This window comes from Sus scrofa, unplaced genomic scaffold (assembly GCF_000003025.6).
Source record: "Sus scrofa isolate TJ Tabasco breed Duroc unplaced genomic scaffold, Sscrofa11.1 Contig2639, whole genome shotgun sequence".
Lineage (NCBI taxonomy): Eukaryota > Metazoa > Chordata > Mammalia > Artiodactyla > Suidae > Sus > Sus scrofa.
The window spans coordinates 1-16832 of NW_018085142.1; the positions used below are offsets into that span (position 1 = coordinate 1).

Here is a 16832-nt window from a genome sequence, read left to right on the forward strand (position 1 = left end):
GGGGAGAGAAGATTGAATGCTCTATCCCAAATGCCTGCTAGCTAACCTTTTCCCCTCCTTTAAATTTTTTTCCTGATTTTTAAAAGTTGTATTGAAGTATAGTTGATTTACAATGTTGTGATAATTTTTTCTATACAGCAGTTGATTCAGTTATACATGTACACATATTCATTCTCTTCATACTCTTTTCCCACATAGCTTATCACAGAATATTGGGTGGAGTTCTCTGTGCTATACAGCAGTTCCCTGTTGGCCAATCATTCCATTTACCTCAGTGTGCATATGCCATCCCAAAGCCGCTAGTCCATCCTTCCCCACCCCCACTGTCCCCTTTGGTAACCATATGTTTTTAAAAGTCTGTGAATCTGTTTCTGTTCTACAAGTAAATCTGTCTGTATCCTTTTTTTGTGGAGGCTTGCCAGATATGCATGTATACAGGGCATAGTGAAGCAAAGAAACTAGATGGCGCTTGAAGAATGATGCTAATCTAGGCTTGCAAAATATATGACTTTCCCAGACCCCTGGGGAAAGGGAGTGAGACAGGAAGGTACACCTTTGAGTGGCTGTGTGAAATCAAGTTGCCAAATACTCCAGAGTGTTGTCCATGGAAAGCCATTGAGGTTCTTGTTTTCATGACCCTAAGGGAGTTGGAGGAAAGGCGTTAATAGCCGTAAGCATAAACAATATAATCTTTCTCTGGAGGGTTAATCATTTACAGCATCTATGAATACAAAGGGTCTGGCCTTGCATATCTGTAGCCTTGATCAGTAATCTTGTAAATAACACCTGTGATTCTGAACGTACCAGGAAGTAGAAAATAGCAAATAAAAATCATGACTTGGCTCAGAGGATTGCTATTGCCCCTCGAGAAGGCAGTAGCCCCCTGATCCCCACTCTATTTCTTTGTCTCTGCTGTCTTAAATCGGCAGCACCACTGACTTTGGGACCTGAGTGGAGAGCAGGTCTCGTCACTTTTCTTTTTTTAGATTCCACGTATAAGTGATGTGATGTTTGTCTTTCAATATCTAACTTCACTTAATATGACAATCTCTAGGTTCATCCATGCTGCAAATGGCATTATGTCATTCTTGTTTATGTCTAATACTCCATTGCATATAGGTACCACATCTTCTTTATCCATTGCTCTGTCGATGATGTTTAGGTTGCTTCCATGTCTTGGCTGTTGTAAACAGTGCGGCAAGAAACATTGCAGTGCATGTATCTTTTCAGATTAAGGTTTTCTACATCGATGCCTAGGCGTGGGTTGCTGGATCCTATGGTAGTTCTATTTTTAGTTTTTTGAGGAACTTCCCTACTGTTTCCCATAGTGGTTGCACCAATTTACATTCCCACCATTAAGGTAAGAGGGTTAGGCAGAACCTTTTTCTACGCATCTTCTCCAGCATTTATTGCTTGTAGAATTTTTGATGATGGCCATTCTGATGTAAGGTGGTAACTTATAGTAGTTTTGATTTGCATTTCTCTAATAATTAGTGATGTTGAGCATCTTCTCATGTTTTATTTTTGTTTTTTGTTTTTGTCCATCTGTATGTCTTCTTTAAGAGATGCATATTTAGATCTTCTGCCCATTTTGATTGGGTTGTTTGGGGTTTTTTTTTTTTTTTGACATGAGCTGACTTCTAGAGTAATGAAAATAAAAACAAAAATAAACAAGTGGGACAATTCAACTTAAAAGTTTTTGCACAGCAAAGGAAACCATAAACAAAACCAAAAGACAACCCACGGAATGGGAGAAAATATTTGCAAATGAAGTGACTGACAAGGGATTAATCTCCAAAATACAGAAACACCTCCTGCAGTTCAATATCCCTCAAGTGTTTACATCTTATTTTCTCTAGGAGAGCGCTCCTGACCACTGTTTAATTCCACCATCTACCCACTTCACCCTCCTGATACTCCTTACCCTACTCCACAGTTTCTTTCCTCCAGAGCGCTTATGACATACTATACAGCATAATCTATTGGGCTTATTATTATTTTGTTTGTTTTGTTTTGTCTTTTTAGGGCCGCACCTGCAGCACATGGAGGTTCGCCAGACTAGGGGCTGAATCAGAGCTGTAGCCGCCGGCCTGCACCACATACTTTGCTTTGTTGTAAAGTAAACCTTCATGCACATTTTGGATTTATTTCCGAAACCCAATATAAAATCCTTTCAAAAAATTTCTTTCTTATGATAATTTGAAGGTCAAGTTAATTCAGGAGTTTAATAACCAGACTTTTGTGATAAAGAAGTACAAAGTCTGACAGTAGGAGTTATTTGTCCAAAGATTACAGATTTAATACTTATAATAATCATTGCAGTTTCATACCCATTATTTTTCCTACTACTCCATGGATATTTTGAAAGAAAAAAGAAAGGCTAATACAATGGAGTTACTGGATAAAACCATGTTGATTTTTTTAAAGTTTTAATTAAAGTATAGTTGATTTACAATGTTCCTTCAATTTCTGCTGTACCTGGCAAGTGAAAAACATGTTGAATTTTAATGTTGACATCCAAATGGGGGTGAGTCTGGATTAGTAATGCTCAATAACTTGGAGCGAGAAAAGCCAGATCAAATTTGGAAGTGCTGCTTTTTTGTTTTGTTTTTGTCTTTGTTTTCTTATAGCTGCACCTACAGCATATGGAAGTTCCTAGGCCAGGGATCAAATCCAAGCACAGCTGTGACCTACTCCATAGCTGTAGCAACACTGGATCCTTAACCCACCATTCCACACCAGGAACTCCTGGAAGCATTGGTTTTCTTCCTAGTGCACCTGGCTATAATCTTGGACAAGTTAGTTGATTTTCTAAGTTTTAGAATTGTTGTTAGGTAAATATGAATTATAAAATGTATTCCCCTAATTTATATGTGACTATCAAATTAATATATATCTCTGTTTATTACATAGCTATATAATAAATCGTAGGGGGAGAATGAAGGGAGACTACAGGGGGAAACATGAAAAAAATCATACTTCAGGAGTTGCCGTCATGGCGCAGCGGTTAACAAATCCGACTAGAAACCATGAAGTTTTGGGTTGATCCCTGGCCTTGCTCAGTGGGTTAAGGATCCCCGTTGCTGTGGCTCTGGTGTAGGCTGGCGGCTACAGCTCCAATTAGACCCCTAGCCTGGGAACCTTCATATGCCAAGGAGTGGCCCTAGAAAAGGCAAAAGACAAAAAAAAAAAAAAAAAAAAGAAGAAGAAAAGAAAAAAATCATACTTCAGAAAGATTACTTTGCAACTATACATAGTTGTCCTATTTTTCTCATAATAGTAAGCATAGTAAAGGGTGATTTTACCTATCAAATAATCTGTATTATAAAAATCATCTTGGCAACCATTAAGGTCTTAGTGAAATTGATTTGGTTTCCTCTGAGATGACTTCCCAACTGACATGCCTGCAGTTTGTATTTTGTTAGAAGCATTTTCTGATTGTTTTTTTAGCTGTCTCACCTTTTAGTCCCTCTGGTTCTTCTCTCCTGGACATGATGGTGGCAGCAGCTGTTAATTATGCTGAATCTCAGATGCTTAAATAGAAGGATGGGACAAAACCGTACTATCAGGAAAATCAGGGGAGAGCTCCTGTGGATCTATGAAGTCTGGTGGATAGCCATAAATTGGTGTTAGTTTCTTAAATTGACCCTTCACTAGGCCGGAGAGAGGTTGGTTGAGCCCTCCAGAACTGAGAAGAAACGCAAGCAGAAACCAGTGTGTGCACATTGTGTTTAAGCCACAGGTCAGTCTTCCATAACTCCCCCTCTCTGTCGTATGCCAAACAATGGATGAATTACAGCCCCGTATCTGGTAATGCAGAAGGATTTGGGAGGGGAGGATAGTAAAAATCAAAGGTCACCTAGTTTGTCACTGGTTGTTTCTTAAGGTGGGATGAAGGAAGCATTCAAGGATAGAACTATGAAGTTTTTTTTTTTTAATTTAAAAAGTTTGATTCCACTGCTGCATGTAATTTGTTTGCGAGAGAACAATGAAATTATGAAAAGTATACTGACCTAGGATTCAAAGTCCTGTATTATTCACTTCTTAACTACTGAATTTTCTAGATTTATATACTTGGGCAAGTCCTGTAACTTCTTGGTGTCCAAGTTTTCTCTCTTCTCAGATTAAAAAATCATTTTTGCTTAGAGGATTATTATGAGAACAAAACAAATATGCATGGAAGGATGATTATATATGAGTACAAAAGCAAATATAGTTAATATGTTTATGAAAATTTGTTATAAATATTCTGGTGTTTCTAAATCCTTGGTGTATTTTATTTTATTATGAGGAAAGCTATGGAAAAATACAAATTTATTATCAGTGCTATTTACCTTTGGAAATATTTTATTTTATTATTTTATTTTTTTGGTTTTAGGACTGCACTGTGGCATATGGAAGTTCTCAGGCTAGGGGGCTAATCAGAGCCACAGCTGCCAGCCTACACCACAGCCACAACAACGCAGGATCCGAGCTGCATCTGTGACCTACACCATAGCTCACGGCAACACCAGATCCTTAATACACTGAGCAAGGTCAGGGATCAACCACATCTTCATGGATCCTAGTCAGGTCCATTAACTTCTGAGCCAGGAGGGGAACTCCTTGGAAATCGTGTATTTTAATTTAAATATTTTTAGGTGTGCCTTTTTTATTTTTTAAATTTTATTTTTTAATGACTTTTATGTTTTCCATTATAGTTGGTTTACAATGTTCTGTCAATTTCTACTGTAGGCAGTGACGAGTCAACATATATACACATTCTTTTTTCTCACATCATCCTCCATCATGTTCCCATCACAAGTGACTAGATATAGTTCCCTGTGCTATACAGCAGGATCTCCATTGCTTATCCATTCCAAAGGCAATAGTTTGCATCTATTAACCCCAGACTCCCAGTCCATCCCACTCCCTCCCCTTGGCAACCACATGTCCATGATTTCTTTTAGGTTCATTAGTGCCGATAATAGATTCTAGATATAAGTGATATCATATGGTATTTGTCTTTCTCTTTCCTACTTATTCACTCAGTATGAGAGTCTCTAGATCCATCCATGTTGCTGCAGGTGTGCCTTTTTTTTTTTTTTTTTTTTAACCTTCTCTGGATTGAAACACATTATGATGTTTGTGGATAATAAAAATATTGATTTTCTATAGAAACCAATTGAACTCTGAAAAGTCTTACCACTCAAATCAAAGATTATTTAAATCTATAACAATTTAGAAATCCAATAGGCAGAGAGCATGGCATTGAAATTACAGCAAAGATCAGCAACACGGACGGAACAAATACCAATGATATCACTTATACCTAGAATCTAATTATGACACAAATGAACATTTCCACAGAAAAGAAACACATGGACTTGGGGAACAGACTTGTGGTTGCCAAGGGGGAGGGAAGGGAATGGGATGGACTGGGAGTCTGGGGTGAACAGATGCAACTGTTGCATTTGGAATGGATAAGCAACGAGATCCTGCTGTATAGCACTGGGAACTGTATCTAGTCACTTGAGGGATGGGCATTATGGAAGACAATGTGAGAAAAAGAATGTGTGTGTGTGTGTGTGTGTGTGTGCACACGCGTGTGCGTGTGTGTGTGTGTGTGAGACTGGGTCACTTTGCTGTACTGTAGAAAATTGACAGGACACTGTAAACCAACTATAATGGAAAAAAATCATGTAAAGAAAGAAATTATAGCAATGATCCTCAGACACTAACATTAAGGAGAAATATCTAAGTGAATCAGAGGTAGACCACCTACATATTGTTTCTATTTTGTCTTAGCATGTTATAGTAGAATCATACTTACAAAGTTAAGACTGTATCAGGATGTAAACATCTAAATATAAGTCCCCATCTTTCTTTAAGCTACCCACCCATTCAGGTGCTTCTTTCCTGATGCCTTTTCATTCCTTTGCATGTCTCATTTGCTTCAGAAGCACAAATTCTTCTGTCTTCCCAGCTCTATTTTCTCATCTGTGGGGAACTCATCAGCATTTTCTTTAACTTCCTATTTAGACAAATTAAGCTCTACTAATCCCATAATTTTCATATACAACCAGAAAGGCAAGAACTCCCCACAGCCTTTCCAGGTCAATACACAATTACTGGATTTGGTCTCACCCTTTTAGTATTTGCATCCTTTTTTTCCTTTTTCTCTCTATTGCCGCATATTCATAAGACAAATTTAACACATTTAATCATTTACAAAATGCAAGAAAGAACATTACTATCTTTACGTATTTATCTCTTTTCTTCTCATTCCCTGTTTCCTTATTTTTTCCCCCTCAGCTCTACTTTCAGAGTTTATTTATTGCTGTCATTATCATCACTCATTTTGTCACTGTTTTTATGTAACTTCAATGTCTAGGAATGCTATCATGTATTCTGAAAACCAGTAAAACATGCTACATATTTATCTTTAATAACTTTTCTGCTCCTCTGGAGTAAGTATGTGATAATGGAATATAATAACTTTACTGTTCCCAGGGAGTAAGTATATATTTTCTTCATAACAGTCCCAAGCTTATCTCAGAAATTTAATAATGTTCTGGGTCCTTTTAGAGAGATGTAATGGGAAAAAAAAGGACTGGGAAAATCTCATGGCAGTAATCTTTGAAAGTCAGGAGAAAATTTCAGTTTTCTTTAGATTTATAAAACTGTTATCTGAGTGCAGGGTATCAGTAATAATGAGATCCTGAGTCTTTAGTAGAAAGCAATTCAGATAGGATGAATTCTACAGTTGTTTCTTTATGATTGTAATTGAATAAGGAATTTCTTGCATGCTCAATGAGGGCCATCCTTCTGTAAGGTAATCCTGCAACACAGGAGTGATTTCTTCTTTAACCAAAATAGATTAGGCAAAATTGGGTTAAGGAATTATGTTTAAAGATAAAGTTGTTTCTCAAAGTTGAATCAGAATATTATTTTTTATTTCTGTAATAACCCTCTAATCAATTGACAGTGACATCTGTCCATTTCTTTGGGAATGAAATATAATACAAAACATAATCACATTCCACGGCTCTATTTCTAAAGTCTTACTACATAGGATAAAATATGGGAAAAGAAAAGAAATTGGATAAGACCTATTTTATTTTATTCTTTTTTTTTTTAAATGGCCACACCCATGGCACATGGAAGTTTCTAGGCCAGGAATTGAATCTGAACCAAAGCTGCGACCTACGCCACAGCTGTGGCAATGCCAAATCCTTTAACTCACTGCACCAAGCTGGGGATCAAACCCCCACCTCCACAGCAACCCGAGCCACCGCAGTTGGATTCTTAACCCACTGTGCCACATCAGGGACTCCTGCATAACATCGATTTTAAATGAAGAGTGTTATTTTAGATATAAGAAATAATAGGATTTATAAAAGGGGACGACGTCGCAAGAAAATAACTTCATTTTCCACAGAAGAGCACAGGCACTTGGAAATTTCCAGAAACCTTCTTAGGTGATTTTACCATGTAAGTGGATCTACTAATATTTCAACTACTGGTTATTTTTCTCTTAATACAATATGTTATTTTGTATAGCTTTTTTCTTTTTCCAATTGTCTTGCAAGCAGTATGGAGCTTATATGCAAGTATTCTGACTCTTAGTCTATAGGTGAACAAAGCTAGTCACAAGTGTATGTAGTGACCTTCAAAATCCATTGATTTCTGGGGAGTTCCATCGTGGCTCAGCAGAAACGAATCTGACTAGCATCCATGAGGACACAGATTCCATCCCTGGCCTTGCTCAGTGGGTTAAGGATCCGGTGTGGCTCTGGCTGTGGTGACCAGTAGCTCCCGCTCTGATTCGACCCCTATCCTGGGAGCCTCCATACGCTGTGGGTGCGGCCCTAAAAAGACAAAAGAAAAAAATCCATTGATTTCAGTAAGTAAAATAAATCTATTTATTGGTTGATTACTTATGTCATTTTGAGAATTAGTAGTAAAACCCTCAAAATGTTTGCATTATGAGTAAAGGAGGGCATATTTAAACTCTGCCTTGGTTTTTGGGCTTGGAATGGAAATGTGAATAATGTATCTAGTTCCTGTTGTGATGAAATGTCAAGAAACAGATTGAGGTCATAAAAGAAATAACAAAATCAAGATGCTGACATAATCTAACATATGAGAACACCAAAGGGAAGAGTTTCACAATTGTTGGTTTCAACTGAATTGAAATCAATTAAAATGTAGGAATATCATGTTTAAGTCTACAAGTCCTGTGTTTACTCTTTAGGAGTATATAATCAGGAGTTCCCTTTGTGGCTCAGTGGTTAACCAACCCGACTAGGATCCGTGAGGATGCAGGTTCAATCCTTGGCTTTTCTCAGTGGGTTAAGGATCTGGCATTGCTGTGAGCTGTGGTGTAGGCTGCAGAGGCAGCTCAGATCCCTCTTGCTATGGCTGTGGCGTAGGCTGGCAGCTGTAGCTCCAATTCAACCCCTAGCCTGGGAACCTCCATATGCCACGAGTGCGGCCCTAAAATAGCAAAAAAGAAAAAAAAAAGAGGGGAGAGTATATAATCAATCTGGTCAGGGAAACAGGATAGGTACAGAAACAGAAACACATTTTATACATAATTATGATAAACTATGGAGTGTATTTTAAGAAAATTACAGATAAAGAGCTTGGGAGGATTAGTTAAGGAGGGGGGAATACTTAAGAACACTTTGGTACTCGAAATAGTCCTTACAGGATGGAGAGCAACAATGGAGTTTTGGATCAGCATAAATATAAGGAAGCGGGGGAAAAGTCTGGCAATGTTGCAGTGGTTTGAGCCATTATTGTAGGAGGCAGTGAATCTAAGTTTGCATTTTAATATAATGTTTTACAGCACAGTGATCCACTGCAGAATTTTGAGCTGAGATGTGCATAATCAGCTTTGAACTAATAGAAGACTGTTCTCCAGGCATGCTAGAATGCTGTGAAGATGAGAAAGCAATTGCAAGTGGGGAGACTAGCTTGAAAGCTAGAGACCATGGAACATTGAACTGTTTTCTTTGTGTCTGTTATAATATTTTTGTGTAGATGTAGATGTAATGGATACATACAAGAGACAATGTTAAAGAAAAATGGGTCTAATTTGACAACTAGGACAGCACATAGGCAATTGTAATTTGAAGATAATTGTTAGGTTCTGCATGTCAAAAATTGTATTTTTAAAACTAAAGCAAAGAAATGAGAAGTGTAGGATGGAGCTCCATTTAGATTTAATGATTCTGAGGTTTGATGCTGTGAAGCAAGGACTTCTCCCTATCATTTCTCATTGTAATTCACTTTCCCCACACTAACTCCACAACTCAATGACACCAACATAAACAACAGACCTGGCCAACTAAATCCACTAATTCTACTAAGTTAGGAGCACAAGAAGAATATAATGTAAGGTCAACTAAGAGGATCAAAAAAATAAGTACTTGGAGGTTCCTTGGTTGTTTTCCTTGCAGTCACTTCATATTTATTATCCCTCGGTACCTATTAATTGTCTACTTATTACAAATACCATTATATGCCACATATAGATACACAAGAATAAGAATTAGCCAATATTTTAGAAAATTCCTGATTTGTGAAATAATTACTAACAGTTAATGAATTATTAGCCTATGAACATAACTGAGTTTTATGTATATGATTTACATTATATCATTTAGTCCTATGAGCTGGGTATAATTAGGCTCATTTTAAAGAGAAGATTGAAGCTTAAAAGATTAAATGACATTTCCAAAGTACCCAACTAGTGAAAGGAATGAGTGGGATTTAAAGAAAGAAGGCAAATGCCTTTATAAAATAACTCAAAATACAAGACGAATTTGCTATAATGTGGGAGTCAAACCTAAAGAAATGTAGGATTTTAAAGAATGAAAAATTAGAGTTATCCTTCAAAAAATTTTATAATAAAGGAATTGTGTGATTTGGATGGGGGAAGAGCAGCTTAGAGGCATCTCAGATGGTAGAAATATAATTAATGAGTAAGAAAACAGAACAAGGAAGGGAAAGAGAGGGGGAAATGTCTAAATTTATACATGCTAGTGATTATCTTTGGGGATTCAAATATTATGTACAGCATCAAATTTCAAGGAGCCAAATATTTGAAACTCTTTCTGGTGATTTCTCTCAGAGGTTAAAAGTACATAAAACTTATGTATCTATCCCTAGAGTAGCATTTCACAGCAAGCAGTGTTTTGAGGCTTGTTTTGTGTGTATGTTATTGTGTTTGAATTTTTTATCTCTTTCCCCCAATTTAAGATTTTCTTAATAGGACCAACACTAATGCTTGGGCTCCTGACACACCATCTTTCACTGTGCAAAACTGATGAAGTGCTCCAGTTCCCATGATGTTTCTGACCAGGGTCAATTTGACAAAGATGAAGATGCCAAGATGTCTTGGCTCCCCTCAACTGCTGATCCACCTGCCTTCTTCATGCTGTCCTTTGTTCAACCTTGTTGGGGAAGCTCTGCCTTCTCCCAATCTGTTTTAATCTACACTTGATTGTTTCCATTATATAGTCATGACAAATAAAGTTGATGGTATTTCAATTGAAACTTCTGAGAAAGGAAGACATCAAAATCCAAAGGAATAATATCAGAAGACATTCATGAAGTAAGGATAACTTTTCATCTACATTGCTGGTATTCTTTTTATTCTTTTCTTAATAATATTTCAATATTACATTGATAATGTTGGCTCAACATTATACCATAATTGCAATATAGATGCAGATGATAGCAAAAGCGAGAGGTTCATCTTAGCATCTCTGGTCCTTAATTCTCTGTGGCTTCCTTTTACCATCAATACCCATCCCTAGAAGAGAGTATTTAGAGGTCTCAGCTGGAATTTCACCTGTCAATGCCAATATGTGGATCAACAATCAGAGCTCACTAGATGACTTTATCTTACTGGGGTTCTCTGATCGCCCCTGGCTGGAGACACCATTCTTTGTCATCTTTCTGGTGGCTTACATCTTTGCCCTACTTGGAAATATCTCCATTATCCTGGTTTCCCACCTGGATCCCCAGCTTGACAGTCCCATGTACTTTTTTGTCTCTAATCTATCCCTTCTGGATCTCTGCTATACCAGCAGCACTGTTCCACAGATGCTAGTCAACCTTCAGGGACCAGAAAAGACCATTAGCTATGGTGGTTGTGTTGCCCAACTCTATATTTTCTTGGCCTTGGGTTCTACTGAATGTATACTTCTAGCCATCATGGCCTTTGACCGTTATGCTGCTATTTGCAAGCCCCTTCATTACCCAGTCATCATGAACCAGAGACACTGTATCCACATGGCCACTGGGACCTGGCTTTGCTAACTCCCTTGTGCAGTCCACTTTCACAGTGTTGACCCCACGATGTGGACAGAGGGTGATAGACCATTTCTTCTGTGAAGTTCCTGCTCTTTTGAAATTAGCTTGTACTGATACTCATGTGAATGAGGCAGAGCTCAATGTGCTAGGGGCTTTGCTACTTCTGGTGCCCCTCACCCTCATCCTGGGCGCTTATGTGTTCATTGCTCAGGCAGTCATGAGAATCCGCTCTGCTGAAAGTCGCTGGAAAGCCTTTAATACCTGTGCTTCCCATTTGCTGGTGGTGTCCCTCTTCTACTTGACAGCCATCAGTATGTATGTCCAGCCTCCCTCTAGCTATTCCCATGACAGGGGGAAGATCATGGCTCTCTTCTATGGAATCGTCACACCTACACTCAATCCATTTATCTATACACTGAGGAACAAGGATGTGAAAGCTGCCCTTAGAAGGGCACTGACTAAGGAATTTTGGGTCAGGACAAGGTGAGCTCTGAAGAGAAGGCCCAAGAAATAAGGATAGATATGTTTGCCTTTCAAAGAAGCTGTCAGACATGAGAGAAAAGTGTATCAAGTGTTATAAAGTTCTCAAGTGGAGCATGACCAAGAAAGAAACAATCAGCTCTTAGTGATCTCCAGATAGCACTTAGCCTTTTTATTTCCTTACCCATTTTTGAGACTGTTTTACAATATTGCATCTTACCAAGTCATATCACTTTTTTCCCTAACCATACCTACTTGTTAACTTGGTTTCAGGAGGGGAAACTGGTTTACTAGCTAGAGAAAAGATATTTACAGAGTTTAGAAGATGTATTTGGTATAAACTATTTCTAAGTGAATCCCAAGTAAATTGGAAATAATCTCATCTTTTTAAAAAACACTATTAATAGCCTCAGTTATCTTTAACCAACATATATTGACAGCATTTAGTCATCTTCTAACATTCAATGTCCAATTATATCATTCACCAAAGGCTTTTTTAAGGCTCCAGAGGCAAGCGAAATCATGAGACATTTAGGTTAAAAACATGTAAGACAGAAGTATGCAAAGGGAAATGCATGAAAAAAATTTAGAGACAGTGATTTTAAATACAAATTACTTTTGACAAAAACCTTAGTCAGTCTTAAACAACGATGAGGTCATGGTGAGTACAAACAGAACTTACTCTGCGGAAAGAGAAAAAGCAGAAGGATGCTTTGGACAGTGAACAGGGGGGGAAAACCTCAGGCAGAAAATATTATAACTCTAGAAAACTTTATCATAATTTATGAGTTTAAAAGTGTAACTTCCTTCACCATTTGACTAAAGTAGACCTATTTTTTTTTTTTTTTTTTGGTCTTTTTGCCTTTTCTAGGGCTGCTCCCGTGGCATATGGAGGTTCCCAGGCTAGGAGTCGAATCGGAGCTCTAGCCGCTGGCCTATGCCAGGGCCACAGCAGAGTGGGATCCGAGCTGTGTCTGCAACCTACACCACAGCCACAGCAATGCGGGATCGTTAACTCACTGAGCAAGGCCAGGGATTGAACCCGCAAACTCATGGTTTCTTGTCAGATTGGTTAACCACTGAGCCATGACGGGAACTCCCTAAATTAGGCCTATTTCAATCTAAGGGTTATAAGAATAAAAGTTGAATTCGAAGCCTTGATTAATTTCTTAGCTTTATTTTTTTTAAAAGTCTTATAACCTCCAGCTATAAACTGCCTCAGAAATTTGCATTAGTCAAAGATGCCTAAAGAAAACAGAGTGAGTTCAGTGACAACTCAATCTTATTGCCTGAAATGCAAATTAAATCTCATTTTTCATTAATGAGTATCTGCAGTTCCAAAAATAGAGTGATGTACAAGCTGTGTGCCTTTTGGGGGAAACCATTTATTATCTTTGAATATAGTTTCTTTGTCACCAAATAGAGATCTTACCACTTGCCTTAATTCAAAGATGTATGGGGAATTCCCCTTGTGGCTCAGCAGTAATGAACCTGACTAGTATCTGTGGGGATGTGGTTCGATCCCTATCAATGAGTTGAGGATCTGGCGTTGCCCTGAGCTGCGGCATAGGTTGCAGATGCTGCTCGGATCCCTCGTTGCTGTGGCTGTGGTATAAGCCAGCAGCTGCAGTTCTGATTCGACCCCTAGCTTGGGAACTTCCATACGCCGTGGGTGTGGCTCTTTAAAAAAAAAAAAAAGGCAGAAAATTCAAAGATGTATGAAATTGCCTCTCTTATAGAACATTGAATTTAATATTTAATATTGTAGCTGTGTCCCATAAAGCAAATCTAAATAATAAAATTTTAATTATAAAGTCATATAGCTCTAAATCATTTTCTATTTGATGATTTATAAAATTATGAACAAAGCCCTTATTCTGAGGCATCAGTACAATTTCTGCCAGTCTCTCCTTTATAATACACATCCTCAAGCTTTCTTTATAAAATTATTCTTTCTTTTCTTTTTTTTTTTTTTTTGTCTTTTTGCTATTTCTTCAGCCGCTCCCGCGGCATATGGAGTTTCCCAGGCTAGGGGTCGAATCGGAGCTGTAGCTGCCAGCCTATGCCAGAGCCACAGCAACTCGGGATCCGAGCGGCATCTGCAACCTACAGCACAGCTCACGGCAACGCCGGATCGTTAACCCACTGAGCAAGGGCAGGGATCGAACCCGCAACCTCATGGTTCCTAGTCGGATTCGTTAACCACTGCGCCACGACAGGAACTCCTAAAATTATTCTTTCTAAAGTGCAGTCTATCTGTGAATACATTTAATCATTTTTACTTATTTCAGTTCTTTAGTTGTTTCAAAGCAATGAATCACAGTCCCCTAATAAGACATGGTCTAAGGTCTTGATAAACACAAATTTTCTGAAAATCCATCAGTGTGTTTCATCAGGTTCCTAATTTTGAAGAATAAATACACTGGATGATATGAATTCTGGGATATGAATTAAATTGGTAAATGGTTGGGAACATTAACAAACTATACGAGTTCAACACTGCCAAAAATCATGTAAATTTGGAATTGAAAATACTGAAGATAGGATATAATATAAAATATGCATAAAATCTCCCCCCAAAATAAAATATTCTAGTAAATTGGGATCACTCCATGTAATGGAATATTTCATATGAATTTCTCTTTTCTCTGTGTGTGTCAGCATGAATCCTGGTGTTTTCCTACTCAGCATATTATTTTTCTTTGACAGCACTGGTTTACCCCACCCATATGAGGTGTCCACCCTTCGGATGGGTCTTATTTGAACACCTTATCAAGTGCATTGACTTTTAATATAAGTCCTTCCCAAACCCATGTAATATTCATATTTGTAATTTTGCAGATTTATCTGTCATGCTTTGGACATGATAAATGTTCAGTAAATATACCCAACATAATTGGATCTAGAGCTGCTTCTATTTTTTCCCAAGGACTCTCTTTTTTTCCATGCAACTCTTTCTTCCTTCTGGAAAGAACACTGCAAAAATCTACTTCCTGTCAATTAAGTACAGTGAGCGCTTCCGCTTTTTTTGGCCCAGTTGGGAGACAGATGAAGCTAGAATATGAAGAAACAGATTTTATAAAAATGAAGAGTCCTAGTTACCTTAGACTCCTGATTTCCTCAATTCTACTGTAATCTCGAAAATGATACTAAACAAAATATTTTGATCACAGTGTTCCTCACAATTCATGATTCATTTTTCCATAGGACCTCACATCAATATGGTATAATATATTTAATATATGTATTAGTAAAAGTGTTTACAGTATTCATTTATTCATTCTATTAAAGCAATGTACTTCTCAGAGATTGTGGGTTGAACTTCTCAGAGGGCATTTGAAGTTACCAAATAAAAATGCTACATCTTAGGTTTGTTAGTTTTGTTTAAAGGTCTAGGTGAAATTTAAATAAATGAACATCGAAGCTACTATTTTGTATTGGAATAAACATGGATATATTATGTTGTGGAAGCTGCATAGGTTTTCGAACAAAAACATGGGTCGGCAAAGACGTTTAGTGCTGACACAGGAGGTTGCTCCACATGTGTCTTCAGAACCCTAGGGGTGTGTTTTGATTCGCCGTCACTAGTACAGATATGTAAGTTTACATGGTCCTGAATGGGAACACTGGCCTTTTACCTAACTGTGATCTTTAGCGCAGATATCAGTTTTAAGCATTTTTCACATTTATATCTAGATAATAAAATTTCTTACATTTGGGATTTTATGCATGCTCTACTTAGGCAAGGGAACATAGACTTTGCTACAGTAAAAAAAATCACTCCCAAATCCCAATTGTTTTACAGAGCAAAAACCCAAGATTTAAACAAAAAAAATTCTGAATTTTAAATTTTGAAATGCCCTTAATATTTTTACATGAATGATGCCTGATATTTTAGAAGTTTATAAATTTAGATACCTAATTAAATGAATTATAGTTCATGTACTGTCAAGCAGGCAGATCAGTATAGTGCAATGTTGAAAACATGATTTATGAAGAAATTTTTTAATATTCTTGAGAGAATTACTAAAACAAAATTTGTTAAATGTTATATTAGTAAATTGTATAATATCAGTAAGTCATTAAATAGGTGTTTCGTGATATGAGAAAAAAAAGAGAAAGAAAAAGAAAAAAGAAAAGATATGTAAGCTGCTTTTGTTTGCGTTACCCTTTACATCAATAGCCATGTTTACAAACATAAACCAGCATATGATTTTATGACTTAGAAGTATAAAATTTAAAACCCTAAATTTCTTTTTAAAGTCACAGCTTGATTGGTGAGAGTGTTATGTGTTTAAGAAAGAGCACAAACCAGTGAGAAAGCCAAAGCCATATTTCATACATTCATTAAATTTGTACAAAAAGATGGTGTACTTAATGTAAACTTCTCCACTAAAACTCTGTTACTCTTTTTATTATAAATACTTTGATTTTTTCATAAAGAAGATCCAGGGAAAATTTGGGGTTAACAACTCCATTGGACCATAGGATTACTGCCTTAGGACCACTCTCTTGTGACTGTAATTCTATAAGAATCGATCTTCTTGGTTACTTTAATTTTCTAGATTAAGGAGTAGCAGACGAAAAAAGAAAACTGTTAAATGAGTTCTAGTACTTTAATCCTGGATAATGGGAATGAAAAGTAGCATTCAGTGGGAATGGAGTTAGATATTTCTTCTCAATCACACATCAGTAGGCTCTAAATCAACAAATCCTTGAAAGTAGAAGGTGAATGAAATATCAGGTCTTGAATTCCTCACTCATCTATGGTCTGACATGTCCTCAGACCATAATGAAGTTAAACTAGAAATCAGCAACTGAAAAATAACAAAATATCCAAGCATTTGAAAATTAAATATTCCTCTACTCCATGGATCAAATAGAAAACCACAAAGGAAATTAGATAATATTTGGAAGTAAGTGAAAGTAAAAATGCCGTTTATCAAAAGTTGTGGGATGCTGCTAAAGCAGTGCTTAAAGGGCAATGCATATTATTAACTGCTCATGTTAAAAAAGAAAAAAGGTCTCAAATCAATAGTATAAAA

At 37.1% G+C, this 16832-nt stretch overlaps 1 protein-coding gene across 1 annotated transcript; it reads left to right on the forward strand.

The window, feature by feature from the left end:
* Positions 1–10769: 10769 nt before the first annotated feature.
* Positions 10770–11794, forward strand: LOC110258641 (olfactory receptor 2B2-like). The gene is given in 2 exon segments (XM_021081932.1): positions 10770–11303; positions 11305–11794. Coding segments are annotated over 2 exon segments (936 nt in total). The 5' UTR covers positions 10770–10857.
* Positions 11795–16832: the final 5038 nt, after the last annotated feature.